The sequence below is a fragment of the Panthera uncia genome, chromosome D4 (genome assembly GCF_023721935.1).
Source record: "Panthera uncia isolate 11264 chromosome D4, Puncia_PCG_1.0, whole genome shotgun sequence".
NCBI classification, from domain to species: domain Eukaryota; kingdom Metazoa; phylum Chordata; class Mammalia; order Carnivora; family Felidae; genus Panthera; species Panthera uncia.
In genome coordinates, this window is record NC_064807.1 from 84515559 (window position 1) to 84541789 (window position 26231).

The 26231-nt window shown below is 55.4% G+C and overlaps 1 protein-coding gene across 1 annotated transcript in view; it reads left to right on the plus strand.

Annotated features, from left to right (window-relative positions):
* DNM1 (dynamin 1) overlaps positions 1–25900 on the plus strand; it is a 44152-nt gene extending 18252 nt beyond the window's left edge. The window contains 14 exon segments of the mRNA XM_049629616.1: positions 994–1132; positions 7432–7518; positions 10967–11037; positions 11245–11296; positions 11502–11513; positions 13889–14002; positions 17677–17786; positions 18516–18627; positions 19037–19048; positions 19418–19588; positions 20698–20939; positions 21307–21415; positions 21417–21523; positions 24619–25900. Of these exon segments, the coding sequence (XP_049485573.1) occupies positions 994–1132; positions 7432–7518; positions 10967–11037; positions 11245–11296; positions 11502–11513; positions 13889–14002; positions 17677–17786; positions 18516–18627; positions 19037–19048; positions 19418–19588; positions 20698–20939; positions 21307–21415; positions 21417–21523; positions 24619–24691 (1411 nt within the window). The 3' untranslated portion in view covers positions 24692–25900.
* The last annotated feature ends 331 nt before the right edge of the window (positions 25901–26231 follow it).

The following is a 26231-nucleotide window of genomic DNA, read 5'->3' on the forward strand; positions in this document are numbered from 1 at the left end:
GGATGGCGCCCATGTCACAGCAGGAAGACTGAGGCTTAGGAGATCAAGTGACTTGTCCAAGGTCATATGAGCCAGCAGGTGGTAGAGCTGTTACTCGAAGCCACGGCTTTGGACTCCAAATCCAGTCCTTGTTTAATTCCACCCCACAGCCTCCCTTCCTTTCCTCTCTTCACTACTGCCCTGGCCCCTCTCTACCACCTCCACTCTTTCTGTCTTTCCTCTTCTCTCTCTGTCTTTCCCAGCTGAGTTCTCCAGACCCTTTTGGAAGAGAGGCAAAGGATGCCCCTTGAGGAGAAAGGGAAGGGCAGGAGTAGAGTAGGGAGCTGGAGAGTGGAGGTCAGGCAGCTACCCTGCAACTCCAGGAGGCATCATCTGCACCACAGTCTATGCAAATGGAGCCCCCTGGAGTTTTGCAGTGCACAGCCTGGGCAGCTGGATGCAGTAATCCTGGTGGACGTACGGAATTGTGCTGGGCTTCGGAGTCAGGATGAAGTGAATGCAGGAGGTGATGGCAAACCTAGAACTGAACAGAATGGGTGGGTGGGGTCCTGGCCTGGGCCAGCCCCTTAGGAGGACTCAAGGCTGGGACAAAGATAGCATCAGGAAAGACAGAGAGGGCCGGCTCAGGGTAGCTGGGGGTGGAGGACGCCAAGCCCTGGGGAGAGGATCTCAACTCAGTAAGGGGCCTTGGACAGAACAGGGGGTTGGTCCCTCAGAAGCCCCCTCCCCTCGCCCCATACCCACAGAACCCTTCAAGATACTTGGCCGCTCCTAGGAGGTGCCGGCCCTGGGGGGCGGTAGGGAGGGCTGGTCCCACACTCACATTGTCTTCTGTTCTCTCTTTCTCTGTGTCGGTGTCTCTCTCTTTTCCCCCATGCCTGTGCCATCCTCCACTCCTGAATCCTGGCTCTGCTTGGCTTTCACTCCCCTTCCTTCTCCCGGCCCTGCCCATGGCTGCTTCTCCTCCTGTCCCCTCCTCCTCCCCGGGTGCAGGACGGGCCTCTTCACACCTGACCTCGCTTTTGAAGCCACAGTGAAAAAGCAGGTGCAGAAGCTCAAAGAGCCCAGTATCAAGTGTGTGGATATGGTAGTCAGTGAGCTCACGGCCACCATCAGAAAGTGTAGCGAAAAGGTATGACGGCCACCAGGGCGGGGCTGGGCCTGGCCGTCCCTTCCTCATGGCCAGGGACTCCCGTGGGCAGAACCATCTGCTGAACAGACCCGGCAGCCTCTCGGCCACCCACGTGGACCCAAACACCTGTGCTGGCCAGGTGACTCCGGGCCCTTAAGTTTCATGCCAGCTTATCACCCTGGGTCTGTTTAAATTTATGATCCTTTTAGGCCCCCATCCCTGCCAGAAGACCACCCCAACCCACGCATCCTCAGTGGCCCCTTTTCACCAATAAGAATGACAATGTCAACAATGCTAAGGGGACAGCTGCTATTTATTGAGCACCTATTATGTGCCAAGCACCGAGCTAAGTGCTTATCCTTTTTATCTCACGTTAGCCTCTCAACAACCCTAAGAAGTGGGTAGTATTATCCCCATTTTACAGATGAACAAACTGAGTCTCAGACAAGAAGAGCAGAGTGGGGTTCTGATTTAGGAAAGCTGAGGGAATAGACCTGGGATCAGGGCCTCCTGGAGTCGGGGAACTATCCCAGTTCCTTAAAACAAATTTGCCTAAAAGCATATTGGATTACTCACTTTCTAGTAATCCATATGCATTCGACAGGGTCAGCCTCTTTTGGGTCTGTGACCTTTTAGATGCCTTCTTCCTATTTGTCTACTTTGGGGCATTTTGAGGATTTTTAGCCAGATATTCCCAACACAGTTCTTCCCTTGGGGGAGTGCATGAGAATCAGTTGCCTGGGGGAACTTTTCCAGAATTCAAATGTCCCTGCCCAGCTGGCTGAATCAGAATCTCAGGGAGAGCCCAGCCTCACCTGTACTTGAAAAAGCTCCCTATGCTGGGAGGTGGGGGCCCTTCTGCCCCAACTTCATGTTTCAAATACATGGGTTTTCATGGCTCGTACATAATTAGTCATGTGCACCCCCCCCCCCCCGTTATCCTCTATCACTTTGCCCACTTTTCATGCCTAATGCAGATGGTAAGCAAATTAACAGCCACTCCATCCCTGTTTCAGGTGGAATAAAATCTGGGCTGGACTCCCCACTGCATAGTTTTTACCACGACATCTGAGTCATGGTCCCACTGCACCTTGACTACTAAGCCACACAATCTCACTTTTGTTAAATTTTTAAAAATACCGAGTTTAGTTTAAGCTGCCTCAAATCTCTTTACAAACGAAGACAAGGTATGACTACATTTTTTTCTTAACTTTTGCCTTTTAATTGTAAAACCAGTACATTCTTCATTTTAAAAGTTTGGTAAACGCCAAGGCTTAGAGAGAAGACCACCCCCCTCCCTTTCCAGGGAGCCACCCTGGAGATTTTTGTACATTTCTCGCAATGTACACTCCTTTAAAAAAAAAAAAAAAAAAGAAAGAAAGAAAGAAAGAAAGAAAAAGAAACGATCCTTCTTGATTTTGTTCTGATCACGCAGGATTGTTATAAAAATATTCAAGCAGCACAGAGAAAGCAAATCCCCACAATTGAACAACTCTAAAGATAAGAAAAAATTCCTGGACCACGCTTCCTAACTAATTACGTATATATGCCAGTTTAACCTAAATGGACCATACTCCACACACTGATTCGGGAACTCTTTTTTACCAAGCAGTGTGTCATGGGAATGTAGCTACAGGAAGATGTGCCCTTGAACTGCTGAATCGTAGCCCACGGTAGAAATGGGCTGTGATCTACATATTCAATACCTCTTGACATTTAGATTGTTTCAAACTTCTTTTTCTCTTACAAACAGTGCTGCAGCGAACATCCTTATAGATGTATTTACAACATATGTCCTGTTGCTTCTTCTTTGGTTTAATGTTTATTTATTTAGAGAGAGAGAGAGAGGGAGAGGGAGAGAGAGAGAATCCCAAGCAGGCTTCGTGCTGTCAGCGCAGAGCCCAACGCGGGGCTCGATCTCACCAACCGTGAGGTCATGACCTGAGCTGAATCAAGAGCCGGACGCTTACCCGACTGAGCCATCCAGATGCCTCTCCTGTTGTTCCTTTAGAGCAAATTTTTACCCAGAGAATCGCCTAGTCGAGAGAGATGAGCATTTCACGATTTTGGTAACTTCCACAAGAGTGCTGCCCAGAAAGTGTTACCGACTTATTCCTCCAAATATCTTTTTCTCTATGTAGGTTTATTTACTCTGTTAGGTAGTCACACTGTAAACATACTAGCATTCTGCTTTTTCTTTTAGTAGCACACATTTTGGGGGGTATTATCACATAGTCAACATAAACATTTTTTAGTGGTTGCATAACACTCTACTGAATAGGTGTATCATGGTTGACATAACGGTTTTCCTATTGGTGAACATTTAAATTGTCTCCAGTTATTCAATATTATAAATAATCTGACAAGGAACATCTTTTTTTTTTTTTTTAGTGTGTATTTATTTCTGAGAGAGACAGAGAGACAGAGTGTGAGCAGGGGAGGGGCAGAGAGGGAGACAAGAATCTGAAGCAGGCTCCAGGCTCTGAGCTGTCGGCACAGAGCCCAACACCAGGCTTGAACTCGTGAACTGCGAGATCATGACCTGAGCTGAGGTCGGATGCCCAACCGACTGAGCCACCGAGGCACCTCCCCCCCCTCCTTTTTTAAGTAAGCTCTACACCCACAATCCTGAGATCAAGTGTCGCAGGCTCCACCAACTGAGCCAGCCAGGCGCCCCTCAACATCTTTTATCTGTTCAAATGTCTTTAGGATTTTTTAGGATTTTTTAGGATTTTTTCTTTAGGATTTTTTCCTTAGGATAGATTCCTAGAAGATGGATTACTAGATACAAACATTTAAAAACTGTGAAATGGGGTGCCTGGGTGGCTCAGTCGGTTAAGCGGCTGACTTCAGCTCAGGTCATGATATCGTAGTCTGTGAGTTTGAGCCCCGCATCAGGCTCTGTGCTGGCAGCTCAGAGCCTGGAGCCTGCCTCCGATCCTGTGTCTCCCTCTCTCTCTGCCCCTCCCCTGCTTGCTCTCTGTCTCTGTCTCTCTCTCTCAAAAATAATAAGCATTAAAAAAATTTTTTTAATTAAAAACTGTGAAACACTCTGCTGAATTGCATTCCAAAAGAAAGCAGTAATTATCGTATATGGTAAAATTTTGGAAACAACCCAGATGTCCACCAAGAGGCGATCGATTATGTAAAGTATCACCCAGTCAACGGCAGACTATATGTTGGAAGGGCAGGCGTATTTATTTCCATTCACATGTCCCTCTACAGTGTACTGTGGGGGGAAAAAGCAGGTTTCAGAAGACAATGTATAATATTTGGGGGGAGGAAATAATATAATATATATAAATAACAAAATTCCAAAGGCACAGTCACCAAATTGCTAACTGTTACTTTAAGAGCAGGCAAGGAAAAATGGGAACTTTCCCATTTCCACTCTGAAAAATTTAGTCTTACAGCGAGTCTGTAGATTTTTGTCAGGAGGAATATGGATCAACAAAAACTTTAAAGGGGAAACTTTATAAATTATTTCTTTCTAAAGTTTATTTATTTTGAGAGAGAAAGAGAGAGTGGGGGAGGGACAGAGAGAGAGAGAGAGGGAGAGAGAGAATCCCAAGCAGGCTCCACACTGTCAGCCCTACACCGGGCTGGATCCCACGAACCGTGAGATCATGACCTGAGCTGAAACCAAGAGTTGGACGCTCAATCGACTGAACCACCCAGGTGCCCCATAAATTATTTCTAAAAAATAATTTTGCCTTTTGATTTATTTAATGAGTAGTAATGATCTCTTTTCTTTACACGGCAAAATACACCCATCTTCGTCTATTTTTTTCCTCCCCAAGTCTTCTAAAAGTTTAGCAAGGCCCTCCCATGACAGAGGCTTCTAAATAGTCAGCTCTTAACTATTCCCAGACCTGCTGGGACTGCAACTTTCCTCTCTGGATAAAATCTAAAGTTTAATGTCACACGTGGGACGTACTGCCCAATCCTCTCAACAACGCCAAAAGGGAAGGTGCTGTTACTACCCCATTTTACGTGTGGAGAAGCCAAGGCTCGGAGAGGTTGCAGTCACTTTTTTAAGGACAGTCGGCAGGGCAGGGGCTGGCTTTGAAACGAAAGTCATGTGGCTCCAGGGCCTGTGTCCTTGGCCACGAACTCGTGGGCTCCAAACTGACCGCCCCGCTCCCTCAGCCAAGGACTGAGAGAGAAATGTTCCATTTTAAAAACTGGCTAAAAGTCCTGGAAATGCTCAGAGGCAGCCAGAATGGAAAAAGATGCTCAAAGGGAACAGAACTTCTCAAAGAGGCTGAGGCTGCCCTGTCCTGTGTGACACGTGGAAAACTTGACAAATGTAACGTCCAGGCGGTTGGTGGGAGAACTGGTCATGGTCTTTGGCAAATTGCTCCCTCGGCCCTCCCCCCTCTCCCCCCACACCCCTGCCACAGCCCCACCCTGGGAGGGAGCACTTGGGACCACCTCAGAGGAAGCCTTCTGCTGGTGGTGACTCAGTCCTGAATCTCTGCCCCAAGTTGGAGACTTCGAGGAGGAGTAGGAGCCCCTCCTTGGGCCTCGTGGGGCAGCGGACCCACCAGGCCCGTCCAGCCAGCGTTTGTTTTGAAGCCCCAGGTCTCAGGCCACCTCTCCCCAAGGTCCCCTGTGCTTGGCCACATCAGCCGCACCTTGGCATAGGCATGGGATGGCCGAGGGTGGAGGGGGCAATGTCCCGTCTCTCATGTCTACCTCTCCTGGGCATCCAGGGTGCCACTTTCTTCCCCATCCTCTTGCCTCTCCCCCTGCCCCCCCCCCCCCCGCCCCATCTTCTCAGCCTCCATCTTGCCCTTAGAATCACTACCTGCGACCCAGGCACGCTAACCTCCAGGTCTCTTCCCACGTAGGAGGATCCACCTGAGGGGCCTGACCCAGGCATGGGAAGAGGGACAGGACTGGTTTGAGGTTGGCCCTACCTGGGTCCCACGTGACCACCAAGTGGGGAGGGCAGGCCAGTGGGACTCGAGGTTCCTGTGGGTGGGTTCCCCATCATCAGCTCAGCGAGGCCCCCTCCCCGAGGAGGAGCTTGACCATGAGCCAGAGGAACTGGCGTCCACTCACCCTGGCAAGGAGGGCAAAGACATCCATCCTTCATTCATTCTGTCTTTCCTTCAACATGCCCTCTTTGAGCCCCAGCCTCGTGCCTGGCCCTGCCCCTGCCCTCAGGGCAGCCACAATCCTGTTGATGGGGTGGGGGGGGCCACAGAGAGGCCCCTAACCCAGCTCTTGGGGTGGTCAGGGCAGTCTTTCTGGAGGAGGTGGCAGCCAACAGTCTTGAAGGAGAATGAAGCAGCCTGGGCTTTGTCCAGAGCCGGGCTGAGCTGAGGGCAGAGTTCACAGGCAGAGAGAGAAAGGTTTGGAGCAACTTCCCCTTCGTCCTCAGTTGATAAAAACCGGAGGGAAATGGGTGCTGCTGAGCTCCTACCCCAAAGCAGTGGGGTAGAGACCGGTCGGTCGCCTGGCCAGCTCAGAGCTGGTCGGACACCGCTGGGGATGATGGTGCCAGGCAGGGGCATGCAAAGGGAGGCAAAACTGGGTGGATCCTACCAAGAGGGCCCGGGGCCCAGTCAGGCCCCCGCGGGGTACTGCTCATGCTGCTGGCACCCCACTCCGCATGCCGCCCACCCTGTGCCCTTGCATGTCCTGCCTGGGGCTCCTGCATGTCCAGTATGTGCCTGCTTGTTTCCCCTGGCCCCTCCCTCAGCTCTGACAGGGCCACTGCCTGTCCCCAGCCTGACTCAGGAGGCCAGCTGGCACCTTGGGCCCTGCCCTCCCCAGACTCTTCCCGGATAGGAATCTCGAGGCTGTTCTCTGCCTGATTCCACCCGACTCCTGATTCCACCTGATTCCTCCAAGCTTCTGGGAGGACAAGGAGTAGCCCCAAGGGTCAGCGAAAGCTTTGGGAGCTAACGGTCCCCCAAACAAAGGCCTCAATCGAACAGTCTGTTTCCAAGATGGCTGCCACCAAGGTGGCCGAGGAGGCTGAGCCCCGTGGCATTTCCGCCCTTGGGAACTGCCCTCCCCCGGGAAGATGCCCAAGTAGGCCAGTGAAGAGGGCCTGGAACCAGAAAGACCTTTGAATTGCCATTTGGATCCTACACTTGGGGGAAAGGGTGGCCGTGGCTTGGTGCCTTCAGCTTCCTGGGACCCCAGGCCTCTCTTCCCCTCATCTCGGGCATTCTGTGTGTGCCTCCCACCCCACGCCCCTGGATCCCTGGATTCTGGTGGGGTGGGGGTGCCCCCCGCCGGTGCCCCCTGTGTACGTGGCTCTCTCCCCTCCCGCCCTTCCCCAGCTCCAGCAGTACCCCCGCCTGCGGGAGGAGATGGAGCGCATCGTGACCACCCACATCCGGGAGCGCGAGGGTCGCACCAAGGAGCAGGTGAGTCCCTCCTGCCCCCCACCTCTCCCCCTCCCCACCCCGGGCTCTCCTCCTCCTTCCCATTTTGTCTCTTCTGTCTCCGTCTCCCTTACACTTTCTCGCCTCTACTCTCTGCTTCTCTCTTAAAAAAAAAAAAATTAATGTTTATTTAATCTTGAGAGAGAGAGAGAGACAGAGCGTGAGAGGGGGAGGGGCAGAACGAGAGAGGGACACGTTATCGGAAGCAGGCTCCAGGCTCTGAGCTGTCAGCACAGAGCCCGACGCGGGGCTCGAACTCACAGACTCAGGAGCCATGAGATCATGACGTGAGCCGAAGTCGGATGCTTAACCCACTGAGCCACCAGGCTCCCCTCTGCTTCTCTTTTTTATTGTGGTAAAATATATATAACATGAAATTTACTATTTTAACCATTTTTAAGCATGCAGTTCACTGGCCTTAAGCACATTCACAGTGTCACGCAGCCATCAGCACCATCTGTCTCCAGAACTTTTTCATCTGCCCAAACTGAACCTCATTAAACAGGGACTCACCGTCCCCTGCTCCCCACCAGCCCCTGGCAACCATCTTTCTACTTTGTGTGTCTATGAATTTGACTGCTCTAGGTAGAAGCTTAAAACTGTCCTGTTTGTTTTTTTAATTCTGTTTCTTTTTTTTTTTTAAGTTTATTTATTTTTGAGAACAAGAGGGAGATAAGAGAGAGGGCGTGTGAACAGGGAAGGGCAGAAAGAGAGGGAGAGAGAGAGAGAGAACTCCAAGCAGGCTCTGAGCGGCCAGCGCAGAGTCTGACGTGGGGCTCGATCTCACGAACCGTGAGATGATGACCTGAGCCGAAACCAAGAGTCAGACGCTTAACTGACCGAGCCGCCCCGGCCCCCCAACAATTGTCCTTTTGTGTCGGGCTTATTTTACTTAGCACAATTTCTTCAGGGTTCATCCGTGTTGTAGCGGGTGTCAGAATTTCCGTCCTTGTAAAGCCTTTTAAGGCATATGCCACATAGTGTTTATCCATTTGGGCTGTTTCCACCTTTTGGCTCTTATGAATAATGCTTCAATAAACATTAGTGTGCAAATGTCTCTTTGAGACCCCCTTCCAGTTCTCTGGGGCATACACCCAGAAGTGGGATTGCCGAATCATTTGGTAATTCTGTATTTAACTTTTTGAGGAGCCGCCATACTGTTTTCCATACTATTTATTTCCATACTATTTCCATAGTATTTCCATACTATTTCCATAGTATTTCCATACTATTTCCATACTATTTACTGGAGCTGTGCCATCTGGCATTTCCACTGTCTCCTCCTCAACCTTCTGACAGTCTGTCCTCTCGTCATCTCTCTTGGGGCGTCTCTCTCTATTTTCTACTTCTCCGGGTCACCATATACCTGTCATAGCCACCCCCTCTTCCATTTATGTAGTCATTTATCAAGTATTCATTCATTCATTCATTCACTGATTCATTCAGTCACAAACATGGTCCCTGTTCATTCATTCATTCATTCATTCATCGATTCATTCAATCGCAAACATGGTCCCTGAATGTCGCCTCTGAGCCGGAGGAGCAGAGATGAGCAGGCTCCCTCACGGCCCTCACAAAGCTCACAGGCGAGTCCTCCTTGCTTGTCCATCTCTCAGTCATCCTTCTGTCTATACCTACCTCTGGCTCCCAATTCCCAGCCCTTCTCCATGATGGTGCTGTCGACGTCTTTGTTTGGATGTGGTGTTTTTGAATCCTTACAGATCTCTTTCATTTCAAAAGTGATAAATACTTAATAAAATATTCAGTCAGTATAAAAGCAATCAAATTACAAGTAAGTGTTCCTTCATTGACTCTTCCCTGCCCCCAGCTCCTCCCACAAAATAACCATCACGCACAATTTGATGTGTTCCCTTCCAGGCCCAGGCATTTTTTTTTTTTTTTCTAGGCGCATCCAGATTCCAGATTCCATCTTAATCTTCCGTAACCACAGCCCTGCTGTGTGTCTTGCCTTTTTTCTCTAACGATAATTGTAGTAGCTAACATCTGTGGAGCCCCCGTTACATGTCAGACATGTGATCTGCCTCATTTCATGTGTCCTCACCACTCCTGTGAGGCAGAAACACTTCATCTGTGGAACTTGAGGCTCAGTGAGCACAGGCTTATTACAGGGAGCAGTGGGGCTTGGGTCAAAACCCAGCAGTGTGGATCAGGAATGTCACTCTGGGGGCGCCTGGGTGACTCAGTCGGTTAAGCGGCCGGCTCCGGCTCAGGTCACGGTCTCACGGTTTGTGGGTTCGAGCCCCGCGTCAGGCTCTGTGCTGACAGCAAAGGGCCCACTTCGGATCCTCTGTCTCCCTCCCTCTGTGCCTCTCCCCCGCTCTTGCTGTCTCTCCCTCTCTCAAAAATAAATAAACATTTAAACAAATTTTATTTTTTCCACTTTCCACTTAAAAAAAAATGTCACTCTGATTGTGACTCAGTTCTGAATCCCATTAGTCCTCATTATTTGCAAAGGGGATCTTCCCATGCCAGAACTTAGAAATTGTCCTCATTCTTTTTTTTTTTAAGTTTTTAGAAGTTTATTTATTTATTTTGAGAGAGAGAGAGAGCACAAGCAGGGGAGGGGCAGAGAGAAGGAGAGACAGAATCCCAAGTAGGCTCTGCACCATCAGCGCAGAGCCCGAAGTGGGACTCGAACTCACGAACTGGGAGATCGTGACCAGAGCCGAGATCAAGAGTCGGATGTTTAACCGATTGCACCACCCAGGCACTCCTGTCCTCGTTCTTTTGAACAGCTGTAGAGTGCTTTATTGCTTAGAGGCGACCATAATTTATTTCACTTTCTTATGGCCATTGGCTTGTTTCCAATTTTTCACTATTACCAACCACACCACACTGAACACCCTGGGATACATAGCTTTGCTCACTTGATGAGCTTACCTACCAGATAGATACCAGCTAGATAGATAGATAAATAGATTTCTAGAAATGAATATGTGCATGTTAATATTGTTAAATATTTCCAAATTACCCTCCAAGAAGGTGATGCTAATTTACACTCCCACCAACAGTGTATGAGAATCTGTCTCCCCACAGTGTGTCCACACCGGTCACTATCAATATTTATTTTTCATTTGATAGATTATGAAAGGATCTCATTGTTTTCATTTACATTTCTTTATTAATGAGGGTGAGCTTTTTTTTCTACACATCCTTATTGATTATATGCGTTTCTTCTATGAATTATGCAATCATGTTCTCTGACTATTTTTGATTTGTGTTTCTTGTCTGCCTTTCACTTATTGACTTGTAGGAACTCTTTTATTTATTATGGATACTATTACTGATGTGTTGATTGATTTATTATGGATTCTATAGGTGCCATAAGTATATTTCTTCCAGCTTTTCATGCATTTTAAAACTTTGCCATACTTTTTCCCCTTGCCTGCTGACGTGTGTATCCTCAAAGGTTATGCTTCTCATCGATATTGAGTTGGCTTACATGAATACCAATCATGAGGACTTCATAGGCTTTGCCAAGTGAGTGCTCCCTAGGCGGAGAAGGTGACAGCTCCCGTGAGTGTGTGTGCGTGTGCGTGTGTGTGTGTGTGCGCGCGCGCGCATGCATGCATGTATAGGACACAGGCCTGCTGGGCTGACCCTCTGAGCGTGGTGCCCACTGGGTAGTGGCATTGAAGCAAGGCCTCTTGAGAGAAGTTCTGAGACTCTTCCTTCGCTCCCTATTAGTGCTCAGCAGAGGAGCAACCAGATGAACAAGAAGAAGGCTTCAGGGAACCAGGTGAGTGAACCCCAGTGCCCCAGCCGGAAGGATGGAGGGTGCCGGACGGACGCCAAGCTCTGAGAGTCCCCTCCCCCAAGGGGAAGGGTCTCACAGGGGCCAGGGAGCCTGTCAGCTGCCAGCCACAAGCCTCCCACTCTGCCTCAGTAACCCTCTCTCCTCTCTCCCGATGCTTCTCGTGGTTGCTATGGTTACCTCTTTGCAGGATGAGATTCTGGTGAGTACCAGGACTGGGGCTCTTGGCTTATGTAGTGAGGGGGAGGAGGGGGCCCATTTGTAGTGGGGACACACGGTGGGGGAAAGGGCACCCTGGCCTGAGCTGCTTGCACACACCAGCACATGGGTGTCCACACACGATCTCAGTCCAGAGGCAAGGCTTAGCCATACACAGAGCCCATCAGCCTACCCATCAGCGTGCATGAGCTAAGTATCTACTTCAGTCAGAGGTAGATCATGTGGGCTGGGTAGTGAAAATGGCTGGTGGGGGCCTGGCAATCATTAGGTGCTCCTTAAATATCTGTTGGATGGATGGATGGATGGATGGATGAAAGAGAAATCTATTTTTAAGGTAGCCATCTCTCCCAGAGAGTTGAGTAAAGAGATGAGTGAAATATCAAGAAACATGTCCCTCTTTGCCTTCTTCTGCCCTTCAGATCTCTGCTGAAGCACCACTTCTCATCCTCACCTGTACACACAAGCCATAATCTGGAATTTTCCAGAGGCCATAGTTTCTTTACAATAATCTAGGTGTTTGTGTGATTATTGGCTTCATATCTAGTTCCTTCTCAAACCCCATGAGGGAAAGGGCCGGGTCTCTCTTGTCCACCAGCACATTCTCAGCCCTCAGCCCAGGGCCTGGCACACAGTAGGTGCTCACTAGAATGAAGGCACTGATGAATGTACTATCCCAGGGCAATTCGGTTCAGCAAACGCTCGGTGGCGTCTACGCTGTGCTGGTCCCTGGACAGGAGTCAGACCTTGGTCCTGCCCCTTGGAGACCTGAGCCTGCAGTCAGGACCCAGGCAGGGTGGGAGCTGGAAGAGCAGGAGGTCCAGTGCAGGGGCTCTGGAAGGAGGTTTGGCAGAGCTGGGGGTGGCCGAGGGAGCACGAAGGCTGCAAGTCAGCAGGAAATAGCATGACAAGGTCTGCTGGTCAGATCCTGGGGTATGGAGTGCCGGGGCGTGGCATTTGGACTCAATTCCGAAGACAGTGACGAGACACTGAGGGGATCCTCACCGAACCGGGACAGGGTGGGAGAAGGATCATGGGGCACCTGGCTCTCTTGTTTCTGTTAAAGGCTAAGACAGCTACGCCGCTACTGATCCACTGCATGACTTGGGTTCTCTGCAAGGTTCTTGGGGAAGCCAGAGAGGGTCGAGGAAGGCTCCAGGAGGGTTTTGGGGGCCTCGGAAGCGGGCCTGACCCCCGATGGCTTTCCTGCGAGCCCCAGGCTCCTCTTGTCTTCTCTGGATGCTCAGAAAAGCCAGGGAGGTCAGGGCCAGGGGATGGAGCAGAAGAAGCTTCCTCATGCTCAGGATGGCCCACCGCTAGGGTCTACTTAGTGGCCTTGACCTTGGAGTAGAATCTGCAGGCCCTGGTCTGCGGTGATGGCACAGGATGGTCTTGGGGACAGCAGCTTCCTACAATGAAAAGAGACCTTTGCCTGTTACTCTGGGCTCCCCAGGGACAAAGGGGCCTGTTCAGTTCGTGCTCAGCCCCTCCCCTTGCTCCCACTCCCCAACACCCCACTCCTGTCCAGAGCCTGGGGCCAGAGACCCCGAGAACCCTACTTCTGTTGCATTCATGTGTTCATGTCACAGATGTTTATTGATCACTTTCTGCCTGCCAAGCACACTGCAAGGTGCTGGGATATTCCAGTGAGCTTTTAGAGGGCTCACAATTTAGCAAGACAGGCATCAACAGATAATCTCTCTCTCTCTCTCTCTCTCTCTCTCACACACACACACACACACACACACACAAATTTTGAATCTCAGCCATTGTCACAGAAAGGAGTGATAAAGGACAACAAGACTATAGTGGGGGTCCTGACTCCTACTGGGGGCCAGGGAGGGCCCACCTGAGAATGTGACTCCTGAGCTGATGCCCGGGCTGGGGTAGGGGGTGGGGGGAGGGGTGCATAGGAATTTGACAGGCAAACAGGAGGGGAAGTGCGTTCTAGGCAGAGGCGGCAGCAGCATGTGCGAAGTCCCTGAGGTCAGAAACAAGTCTTACAATAAGGTGCATCTCAAGCTGAAAAGACCTTCAGAATCGTGTGGCCCAGTTGGCCACCTCAACTCGACTCCACACTTTGAGCAGTGGGGAGCTCATCCCCTACGAAGGCTACCAGTCCCCTACTCAGGTGGCTCTAACTATCAAAAGGCTCTTTATCCCGACCCGACCTCTGCCTTCCTGCTTCTTCCAGTCTGTTCACTTGTGGTTCAAACCAGAGCAGGTCTGGCCTGCTCTGACCGGCCAGGCCTCCAAGAGCTAGAAGAGGGGCGGGCTTTTGAGCACCTCTCTTTGCCTACCCCATCCTCCGCAGGGAATCCGGGCCTCTGCCCACTGACCTCCCGCCCTCTCACCCTCCAGGTCATCCGGAAGGGCTGGCTGACCATCAACAACATTGGCATCATGAAGGGGGGCTCCAAGGAGTACTGGTTTGTGCTGACGGCCGAGAATCTGTCCTGGTATAAGGATGACGAGGTAAGGAAAGAGCCGCTGGTCAGGGGGTGAGGCTCAGACACCCTGGGCTAGGAGTAGACCGAACCACCCAACAAACGGGTTTTTTTTAATCCCATCAAAGACCCTTGGATGGACTTGGGCTGCAAAAATCCAGGCAATCCCGGGAGCTCATCCAGGCTGGACAGAGAAGATGGCTTATCGGGATCGGGGAGCCTGGGGATCAGCGCCCTGGAGAGGGTGGGCAGGGGTGCTGGGCACCCCCCTGACCCCACCAGCCCTGTGGCCTTCCTGTTTTCCTGCTCCAAGAGCGCGCCGCCTCCCCCGTGGCCCCCACAGGCCTATGACACACACACGTCCAGCTGCCAGACGCCCTGTTAACCCCTGCACCCCAGTCCCCCAGACCCTGTCGGTGCAAAGGAGGTGCCCCAGATGCCTCGAGGCTGAAGGACCAGGAGTGATGGGGCCCTGTAGAGGAGCCACGGAAAACCCCTCCTTGCCCACAGGGGCAGACAGAGCCCCTGCCGTCTCCCTCCCCTGCTGCTGGTCTCCTTTAAGAATGAGTCTATTTGGCTTCCACATCTGGATTCCAGAGGTGACCAGAGAGAATAGGGAGGGCTGGGGGGGGGGGGGGGGGGGCTTGTAGTAATGAACTCCAGCTGGCCACAGAGTGGGGGAGGGGACCCTCTTCCTGAGGAAGCTTTTAGAGGAGAGGGCACTCTCGGTGGGGGAGTGGGGCTGGGGTGGGGGCTGTGATTTTGGTCTCCGAGCCCCCTCCTTGATCCCCGCCCCCTCCAAGTCATCCCGGGCAAGCCCCCCCCCCCCATCTTGGGCCGGGCCCTCTGTCGTCACTGGCTGGGGCGCCAAGCCATCTGGACCTCATTACCCCAACGCTGGCCTCTCCCGGAGCATGGGGCCCCTGGAAGGGAGGGAGTGTGAGGTGGCGTGACGAGGTTGGGGGGGGGGTCGCTTCCTGCTCTGTCGCTCAAGCAGGCTGCCTAGACCCCTCGTGGGCCGGGGGTGCTGACCGCTGGCCCCAGAACTCCTGGTGCCCTTATGTTGGGCTCCTCATACGGGGCCAGGGGACCGTGTGACCTGGGGCTGAGGGCTATACTGCAGGGAAATGTATCCAAGAGGGGCCCTGTCCTCCCGTGACGGGGTCTCATTGAGCTTTGTGTGCACATTCGAGTGGGGTCGCCTGTGGGAGCCGTGCTGAGTTGGTGTGGGCGGGGTGGGGGTGGGCAGAGAATGCCGGGAGGCGGGGTGTGCGAGGCTGGTGGATGTTGGGGGGGGGGGTTGTGGGAGAGCGTTTGGGGTGTAAGCATCTAGGTGTGGTTGGGGGCAGACGGTGTGTGCCCGAGGTCTGACTCCGGGGCGTGTGCGCCTGTGCTCGGTGTGTAAGTGAAGGTGCGTGTGTGTGGCAGATGGACTTGAGGAGGGAGGGTGTGCACGGGAAACAATATGCATGTACTTGGGACGCAAGGATGGGAGAGGGCCGGTGTTCCATGGTGAGGGTGCGCGTGTGCGCGCACGTGTGTGTGCGTGAGACGTGCAGGAGTCACAGATGTGTGATTTTAGTTTGGGTGTGGGAAGGTATGTGCCTGAGTTGTGGGGGGTGTGCGTGTCGAGTCGTTGAGTTCGTGTGTGTGTGTGTGTGTGTGTGTGTGTTGGATGTGAGCGGAGTTTTGCACTAGAACACCTGGGGGACATGGAGGTGGTCTGGGCTGTGAGGAGCGTGATCTGTCCCCCTCTCTACCCCAGCCGCCAGCCCTCTGGCCTTTGGGACTTGGGTGGCCCTCTGGGCAGACAGGCGGCTGCCCAAACCCCCAGCCCTCGCTGACCCCCCAGCTTCTCATTTCCTCCTCTGCCACCCGTCAGCACCCCCATCCCGTGTCACAGCAGGGTACCCCCCCTTCCCTCTGCACCTCCTCCCAGCATCCCTCCCAACCCACCCTCCCCCCAGTCCCCTGCCCGGTCTCCAGACTCCGGTTCTGGGATGGCGTGTGGGGGTCGGTCCAGCTCTCCAGCGGCGGTGCCGAGGGTCTAACCCAGCCCAGCCTAACCAATGTGCAGACTACTGTACAATTTGGGAGTCCTGAACAGATAGTCTAAACACTGGGTAGACGGAGTGGAGGTGTCCTCTGATCCATCCAGGCAGCAGTGTCTGTCGGTCGGGTGGGAGCTTCGGCCCCATCTCCTGGAGATCCGAGGCCCCCCAGCCCCAGCCCAGCCAGCCCGTGGTCCCCTCTCTGCTCCCGACTCCCCTTCTGCCTCCTTTGACGTGGCAGGGGTGAGCGGGAGCTGTGGCTGGGAAGGAGGGGCCTGGGGAGGGGGCCGGCCAGCAGGAAGGGAGGGGTGGGGGGAGGAGGCCGCTCCTACCTAGAGTCCAACCCCAGAGCGCAGGCAGGGCGGCCGGGCGGGTGGTGGCGGGGCCTCCCTCGAACGCTTCCAGATGTTCCCTGGCCGCGTGTGCAACTTCCTCCTCTCCTCCCCCAGCCGCCCTCTGGGGCTCCTGGCCACCCGCCTGGCATAAAGAAGGCTTTATGTGGCTGGATGGGCCAGGCGGGTGGAGGGGGCGGGGGGCAGAAGGAGGTGGGCAGGACTGGGAGCAGGGTCCTCCTAAACCCAGCCCCTGACCCGTGGTCCTGGTCGAGGCTCGTGCCCAAGCCCTGAGTCCCTGAGACCCGCATAGACATCCCCGCCCGCCCCCCACACCCCACCCCCGGCCACAGCATGGGTCCTGTAGTGTGGGCAAGTGGGGTGCCGGCAGCAGAAACCCTTGTCCTCCTCCCAGAGCCCCATCCTGGACTATCTCGTCCGCAGATCCCCGGGCCTTCCCTTGAACATAGCAACCTACAGACAGATCTCAGCCCGTGGCAGGCACACACGCGCGTGCACGCCGGCCTGGCGCCCACATGCGCATCCACAGACACACGTCACTCCTCCCAGAGGGCTCCGGCCAAACCAATCCTGTTAAACAGGCCACGGGCACGCAAATGCGTGTGCCCACGGTGTGGCCCGCGGGCACGCCCCATACGACACAGGTATTCACAGTTGCCGCCCACATCTACAAAAGCCTGCACACATCCGCCTTGACACACGGTGGTGACGGCGTACGTGCTCGGGCCGGCGTGCGTTCGCACAGGCACACGGCCACACACACGTTGCACACACAGGCGTACCACCTCCGGGTCTGTGCCGTGCGCCTGATTGCTAACACATGGGTGGGTTGGGGGGAGTGGGCTGAGCCGGCCCTTTGAAGCCCCCGGGGCTGCCGGCGGCCCCCCCTTCTCTGTCTCTCTGTCTCCACAGTCAGGAAATGAAGTCAGCAGCTTATCCGAAGCAGGTCTCCCTTGGCCTGGCCGGCGGGGAGAGAGGCTTTGAGGGCGGGGTCCCTGGCTGGGGCCGGCCTGGACTGCATCCAGGGCTTGCTTGGGGTGGGACTGGGACCCACCCTCAGTCTTGCCACCCGGCGCTCTTGGGAACGGCTTGAAGGTCATCGGGCACCAGAGGTGCTCAGCAGGCCCAGGGCTCCAGCTCTCTTCAGACAGCACCTGTTCAGTGCAGGGGGGCCCTGGCGCCCAGAAGCCCGGGGCCACTCTGGGGGTCCGCAGCCCCAGCCCCCCGCCCCCAGCACAGAGTGCTCTTCGGAGGTGAGGCGCGGCCCCCCTCACCGTTGCTCCCATGTCTATCCGCAGGAGAAAGAGAAGAAATACATGCTTTCCGTGGACAACCTGAAGCTGCGGGATGTGGAGAAAGGTTTCATGTCGAGCAAGCACATCTTTGCCCTCTTTAACACTGAGCAGAGGTGGGTCCCCAGACCCTGCAAGCCCCAAACCAGCCTCACTGGGCAGAGAGGGGAGGGACCCTGCCCTGAGCCCCGCAGCACGTCATTCATTTGACAGATATTTACCCAGTCCCTACTCGCTGCTGGACTTCACATCAAAATCTCCTTCCCCCTTCCGCCACCCCCCCCACCACCTTCCAGTCATTCGGTTAGTGGGTTAGTGCCTGTTCTGCGTAGACTCTGCCGGGCACTGGGGACGAAGAAAAGCCCATCAGGCCCGGTCCCCTTCTTGTTGCTCAGTGTCCAGTGGGGTCCGTGACAATACCGGGTCTCTCCCCTCCCAAGCCAGGGCTGACTCCTGTGGGCTCCACCTCCCTCGAGATGAGGGTTCAGTACAGTTGCCATCGGGGAGGTTCCCAGAAGGCCAGGGAGGGAGCCACTGGGGGCTGCCTGGTCAGGGATGCCCCTCTTATGAGGGGCTCAGTCCCCCTTTTTCTTAGAGCATCGTACTGCTGGTTTCACTGAATCCTGACAGTAACCCAGGGCGGTAGGAGTCATTATTAACCCATCTTCTAGACAAGGAAACTGAAGCTTGGAGAGAGGAGGATTGCCCAGGGTCACACAGCTGGGAAGTGAGAGAGCCAGGACTGGACCCCAGGCATGATGACCGCCCCCCCCCATCCATGCATGCCCTTAACCACCCGGGTGAGTGGGTTTCATGCCTTTTCCCCTCCCTGCCTGCCCTTGCAGGAATGTCTACAAGGATTATCGGCAGCTGGAACTGGCCTGTGAGACACAGGAGGAGGTGGACAGCTGGAAGGCCTCCTTCCTGAGGGCTGGCGTGTATCCGGAGCGCGTTGGGGTGAGTGGTAGTGCCGGGAGGGGGCCAAGCCACCTGGGTCACCAGCCTCAGCCCTTATGGGCTCAGAAACAGCACAGATCCTCCCCCTACCTGTCCTGGGGCGGGATCAGAGTTAAGCCTTCCTCCCGTCCTCCAATGCTGGTTTTACGTGACCCTCCTCTGCCCCCTCCTCTGCCCCGTTGGCATTTCGCGCATCCCCTGCATATAATGGTGGTTTCTTGTGGCTACTTCACTTTCCTCCTCTCTTTCGCTGATGTCTAGAGTTGCTTTAGAGTGGGGGTAGGGTGCCCTGAGTTCACTCCCCTTCTCCTCTTCTCTGTGTGTGTCTGCTCCGGCTCTGCTTGCTGGTGGCGGCGGCGGTGGCAATGCTGGTGGCGTGACCTCTGTGGCTTTGGCGTGGGCCTCCCAGGACAAGGAGAAAGTGAGTGTGCCCCTCCCTCGCCTTCAGCCAGGTGTCTCCAGCCTGGCCGCAGCTCCGGCCAGGTCTTTGGAATCAGGAAGGGACCTTGGAAAGCCTTTCCTAATCGATGGACTGGGAAACTGAGGCAAATTCTAGGCACTAGACTGAGAGCCGAGATAAGACTGAACAGGGTCTGGGGTCTTAAGAGGCACTGGGCAGAGCCCAGATGCAGAGCGTTTGGGGGAGTTGGCATCTGTGTGTGCAGGCCATTTGTTCTCTGCACCTCAGTGTTCCAGGCCACCCTTGGAGGGAGGGGCCAAGCCCCTGGGGGTGCCTAGAACCTGGCTGCGAGAGCCCAGCTACCCTAATGCCCTCTATTCTCAATGGCAGGCCAGCGAGACTGAGGAGAATGGTTCGGACAGCTTCATGCACTCCATGGACCCACAGCTAGAGCGGCAGGTGGAGACCATCCGGAACCTGGTGGACTCATACATGGCCATCGTTAACAAGACCGTGAGGGACCTCATGCCGAAGACCATCATGCATCTCATGATCAACAATGTGGGTGCAACGCTTCGTGGGCGGTGGGTGCTCTTTTGGGACCAGGGAAGCAGCAGCCAGGTTGGCCCAGGGGAGGCACAGGCCAGTCCCATGGGACCAGGTCTAGAGAGGTAGGTATAGGGCCACGCCAGAGCTGTCCAAAAGAAATAAAGTGTGAGTTCCTTGTATTATTTTGTAGATTCACATATCCAAGTCACTACAAATGTTCTTAAATGTTTTCCAAAAGGGACTAGGAATCACATCTTTTGAGCAGTCCCAGACTGTGTTTTGAAATACATACCCCAGAGAACCACTACCTTCCATGGCTTAGTGAAAAAAAGCATGGCTGCCAGAGAATTAGTACCGTGTTTGAATCCTGGCTTTGCCACAAATTCTGTTGGACTCTCAGTAAACTACCCTCTCTGAGCCTCTGCTCCCTTGTATGTAAAATATGGATAATAACAGAGTTGAGAATTAAAGGGATAAAAAGAGAGTAACGCAGTGCCTGGCACATAGTAGGTGCTCAGCACATCACTGAATAACGAACGAGTAAGTAAGACACAGGCCTGTGGCATAAAAAACCTCAGTGCCCCTCCATGAATTATCCCAGAGCCTGGGCCAGGTAGCACCTGCGGAGTTTAAGGAGAACATTAACCACCCCCCCCAACCCCCTACACACACAGACACATTTCATCCAATCCAAACACACATTTACACCTGTCACTCAAGGGCTCAGAAAATTTAAACTGTCATCCACCTTATTTTGGCCCAGTGGAGCATGCAAGTCCTTGGACAGGGTGCAAATGCCCCATTTTACAGATGGGGAAACTGAGACCGAAAAAAAGCTGCACAACTAGGTGTCCTGGTTGTATGATAGGCCCTGGGAGCCCTCCCAAATCTATGACTTTGAACAGGTCACTTTTCCTCTCTGGACTATCTGAGGAAAGAGCAAGGACGGAGACGGGGAAGTGGCGGGCGGGGGAGATCTCCGGGTTCAGGTGGCGGCAAAGCCAGGACACTTCCCTCTCCCCCGGCCCCGAGTTCTCAGTCCAGCGCACACACCACGGCGCAGTCAGCGTGGTACAGGCGTCAGAGCCCAGCCTGTCCTCTCTTCGCTTCCTCGCCCGCAGACGAAGGAATTCATCTTCTCGGAGCTGCTGGCCAACCTGTACTCGTGCGGGGACCAGAACACACTGATGGAGGAGTCGGCGGAGCAGGCGCAGCGGCGCGACGAGATGCTGCGCATGTACCACGCACTGAAGGAGGCGCTCAGCATCATCGGCGACATCAACACGACCACTGTCAGCACGCCCATGCCCCCGCCTGTGGACGACTCCTGGCTGCAGGTGCAGAGCGTACCGGCCGGACGCAGGTACCAGGGCCGGCCCCCACGGCCCCAAAGCCCCCCAGCCCGGGGCCCGCGGGAGGAGGGCCGGGACCGGGCAGTGGCGCGCCCGCGTCGCCGGAGCGGCTCCCACCTGGAGCAGGGGGCGGGGCTTAGAAATGGGCGGGGCTTGTTGCGGGGCGGGGCTTGCCGTGAAGCGCTGGCTGCGGGGCTGGGTGGAGCCGGAACTTTAGAGCCACCGGAGGCGGGCCTTAAACTCCGGGAACGAGTAGGGCGGGGCGGGGCGGGGCTTGCGCGCATGGGCGTGACCGGCACGGGGCTGGGGGCGGGGCTCAGGGTGGGGCGGAGCCGCTCATCTCTCCCTTCCTCGTCTTCCGCACCCTGTCGCCCGCAGGTCACCCACGTCCAGCCCCACTCCGCAGCGCCGAGCCCCCGCCGTGCCCCCAGCCCGGCCCGGGTCGCGGGGCCCTGCTCCTGGGCCTCCGCCTGCTGGGTCCGCCCTGGGGGGGGGCGCCCCCCGTGCCCTCCAGGCCGGGGGCTTCCCCTGACCCCTTCGGTCCTCCCCCCCAGGTGCCCTCGCGCCCCAACCGCGCCCCGCCCGGGGTCCCCAGGTGAGTAGGGGCTGAAAGGGTCGGAAGAGACCACCGGGCGGGCGTGGCCGGGAGGGAGGTGGGGCCAGAGCCGACCCCCTCCATCCGGGGCGCTTCGGACGTGGGTGCCGGAGCTACGGGAGGTGTGGCCGGAGGTGTGGCCGAGGGCTGGCGGAGCCTGCCCCCCCAGGGAGCGCTGAGTCCCGGAGGTGGTCGTTTCTGCGGAGGGGGCCGTGGGACTCATCCCACCTGCCCCCTTCTTTCCAGCACTTGCATGGCGCTTCCCTCCCTTTTCACTTCTCTCTCCCACTGTTGCCTACCTCCTCCTTTCTCCTCGCTCTCCGCCATTCTCCATTCCGTCCTCCACTTCTCTCTTCCAGCCCCTAGTGACCCACCTCACGTCTGGGGATTTGAACTCAGATCTTCTCCAGATGTGGAGTTTGTTCACTTACCCTCAGGGCTACTCTGATGCCCCCCTTCTGAGTCCTGACTCTGAATTGTCCCAAGGGGGGTGTCTGGCCTCTGGCCCACAGCAACAGAGGCCAGGCTGTGACTGTGACCAGCAAGGTGTGTGTGATGTGTGTGTGTGGGCGTGCACACGGGTGTGAGTGTAAGAATGGCACTCAGGCACGGGGCTAGGATGCCGAGCAGCTGGGAAAGGGGACTGGGAGGGACGGGGCAATCTAATGGCTTTCTTCTTTCCCCCTGCCCCTACCTGGCCTGGACCAACATAGTGGGTGGAGGGCAGCAGTGGGTGAAAGGCTGCCCCGTTCCCAGAGGTTTCCAGGGAAAAGAATTCTACTTCATCCCTTGGCTTTGCCTTCTTGATTCGTGACCCTTTTTCAAGGAAGCTCGTTCTGATATCTCAGTCCGTGTTTCCACTGGCCACATTCTCTGAGGAAGAACATATCAGACCAATAGCATCCACCTGTGTTTCCAGATGGCTGGAGGGTAGGACCTAGCCTTCATGGGTCTAGTTTCCATGAACCCCAAATGAAGCAGAGATGGGACTTGCTTCCACGGTGCTCTGATGACCAAAGCAGATGGGTAAAGCAGGCAGCATGGTCAAGAGTGCTGGACTGGAGCCCAGAGGTTCTGGTTAACCCTGTGCTTGTAAGCAAGTCACTTTCCCTCCCGGGGCCTCAGTGTCCCTTCTACCACATGATATTTAACATTCTGCCTTTCTCCCAGGGTTGGCGTGAAGATGGAGGGAGAGAGACAGTGACTGTAGAGAAGCCGCATGAAGTGCAAATGTGGCTGTAGGAACACTTTGCTAACTCCCCTCGGTGTTCAGATTCTTAAGGGAATTTGGCACGCCCAGGTGCGCGCTGAGGTGTGACATAGGGGAAGAGGAAGATCTGACACCTGCTCTAACTCCAGTCTTGCCAACACACAGGAAACACTTGGCAAGTCACGGCCCTGCCTCGGGAAAGAGAACAGTCTGGGAAGCTTCAAGACAGCTTGACATGGGGGAGGTCTGGGGGCTGACTGGGCTAAGACTCAGGTGGTGAGAAGTCAGGGGCATCTGGGTATGGAGCGGTGGTGTGGGCGAAGGTTTAGTGGGGATGCATTGAGGAGAGCCGCTGGCCAGAGGAGAGTGCAGACGGAATGAGGAAGAATAAGAAAAGGTTGCCCTGACTACAGTGGGGCAGGCTGCAAAACCTTAAAAGTTCACAGAAGTTTGTCTTCTTGAGGCTCAATGCTGTGGGGACTAGGGAGCCCTGGGAGGTTCTTGGGCAGAGAAATGACAGCTGGACCCTGAGAAAGCAAGACCTGTCCCTTACGGAGCATCGCAGGTGGCCCTCTGAGCACGCCAGGCACGAGTGTGCAGGGAGCTGGTGCAAACGCCTCCTGTGTCCGGGCGAGCTTCTGTGTTGTGACTCAGCCCGCGCGTGTGCTTCAATGTGCCGAGTGGCTGCATGCCCCGGATCCGTGCTGCACGTGCCGGCCAGTGAGGGTGCTGGGCAGCGGGAGGCGGGGGAGGTGTGTACGTGTGCGTGTTGTTTGTGGGCATGTGTCAGCGTGCGCATGCGGGGCCATGGGGCCTCACAGCATGTGTGTGCACGCCCGGGCGTGTGCGTGTGCGTGACCCCACCCCCTGGGCCTGCCCCGTCCGTGCGTGTGAACTGCCATGTTGATTTCGTGCTGTCTTTCAGAATCACTATCAGTGACCCCTGAGGAGCGTCAGCCACGGTAGGTACATACATGCCTCTCTGCCTGCTGCATGAACGGTGTGTCTGCCCCCCGCTGCACCAGCTCCACATTGGGGGGCGCACCCGGGACCTCAGAGCCAGGCTCCCCTCCCTCTCCCTTCTGCAGCTCCAGACTTATTCTTTCCTCTTTCTGTCCTTGCTGCCAGCTGGCTCTCTCACCTCCCTTCTCAGCGAGCCTCGGGACTCAGTGCCACTGCTCAAGACCTCCATGGCTGAGCCTGGGGAGCTCTTGGGACAGGCTCCGCACCCAGGCTGGCAGACGTGGGTGCTCTCTGGAGCCGTCAGGGAGGGCAGAGAGCTCACGGTTTATGGTGTAGAGGCAGGGAACTCGGAGGGGGCGGGCGTCGTTGTGCGTGGGGCTGGACTCAGACAGCCAGAGGCCTTGGAACTTCATCCTGGGGATGCCACGCTCATTCCCCCGTCTGAGCTGTGCTGTTGGGGCAAGGAGCTCTGGGAATCGAATCCACGATAGGGCAGAGGAGGTCGGAGCCCCATCTCCTCGATCACATAGCCAGCGATTGAGCAGCAATCTGGGGCCAAGGCTCTGGTTATGTGCTGATTTCTGAAAGCTGGAGGGCCCTGTCCACACCTCACAGGTGAGGCAGGGTCACACGGCCCCTTCCCCTACCTCCTTGGTGTTGTCACGCCTGTGAAGGCACACTACAAACCACAGCCCGTCCTCGGCCCTAGACGAAGCACCATAGCCCGTCCACGGGCTCATGGGCTTGGGCCTGTTACTCCTAGGGGTGACCTACACTTTTCAGCCAAGGGGACAACAGTGTCCACTGACCTGAGCCTAGTCAACTTCTCTGAGTCCCACCCTGTCTGGGCTGCACATTCACCCAGCGACCCGCCTGTCACTCTGCCCCTGCCGCTGACTCTTGCTCTTCTGCTTTTCCCCAGCAGGAAGGGCCCAGCCTCACCTACGCGACCTGTGGTCCCCCGACCAGCTGAGGCTCCCCTCTTAGACTTATAAGCCTGTGGCCAACTGGCATCCGGCTGCCTGACCTCCCTGCCTCCCCAGGGTCCCTTCCGAGGACTCCGGGCTTTCTGCCCGCCCAGAGGGGTGTCCAGTGCCCCCTCCAGCCATCCTTTTAGCTTCGCCCTCCTGGCTCAAACAGTGTTCTTTCTCCTGTCTCTCTCCATGAGGACTGGTAGCTGTGGCCACGGGGCACGCGGCCCCACACTCCAAGGCTAGGGGTGGCCCTGGGCCAGTACGTTGAAAGACAAGGGGGCCACAAAAAGAGGGAAGGCAGAGGGGCCGAGCATGTGTCTGGAGCTGTGGGTGCACTGCCTGGTGGTGTATGAGAGACCAGCGTGCGTGGCAGGGGGGGGGGGGGGGGGGGGCTGCCTTGACCTCCACCCCAGACCCTGGGGAAGCTGTGGCCCCCATTCATCTCCAGTTCTCCCACCTTCCCTTTCTCATCTCTCTCCTCCATTCCAGAACCCTTGCCCACACCCGCAGCTTCCTTTTCTCCCCCTGCCCTCCCCTCCTGCCCCACCGGGCTTGGCATTGCTTGCCTTACCAGTTCTCTCCCTCCTTCTCTCCGTTCTCTCTTTGCTTTCTCTCCAACTGCCAGCCGATCGGGTCAGGCAAGTCCATCCCGTCCTGAGAGCCCCAGGCCCCCCTTCGACCTCTAACCAGATCTCTCTGTTCCTCGGAGACCTCCCTTTCCAAGCCTGCCTGGACGGCTGTTCTGTGACTTGACAGTGGCTGCCCAGCCCCAAAGCCTCCCCTTCATCTGTGACTTAGTCTGTTGTAGTGGTGAGCTGACACATCCAGGCGTGATGTTGGTGAAAACTTGTGCCCTCTCTGTGGTATTGCTCCTACCCCATTCTATAAATATCTATAAATATTCATATATATACACACACACACACACACACACGGCCGCCACAGCCTCGCCGCTAGTGTTGGGAATCAATCACCATGCTGTCCCTGAGGAGTCTTGTGGCCCAACTACAAGGGAACACTGTCACCCTGACATCCCCCTCTCCAGCGTGTGCCACCTCTGATGAGCCTCCCGATCATGCCCAGCCCGTGGACAGCCACCTTTCCGTCCCTCCCCTAGTCAAGCACGGGGGTGCCATACTGGCAGCTGTGTGGTTCCCTGACTACCACCAGTCTTGCTGTCTCTTGGCTGAGAATAAAACCCATTTCTGGACAATGGGAAACTGTCCTGTCGGCTTGTGTTCTTTGTGGAGTTCAGGAGAAGGTGAAGGCTTAAACCCTGGGATGCAGGGGTGGGGAAGGGCCCAGCCATTGCTAGTGTGCTGTGAGGAGTGGCAAAGAAAGGCCTCACCCTTTCCCAGGCCTACTGGGAAAGCACCGGGGGGCTCACAGGTCCTTATTCTAGGAAGCCTGCTCTGCCCACTAGGGGGGCAGGGCCACCAACTCAGCCTGGAGGGAGGGCTGGGGGCACCGGCACGCACTATGGAGGGACGGGACAACAGGCCACCAGAGGGGCAGGGTGACGCCACAGAAACTGCCTGACCTGGAAGTCGGCACTCTTGAG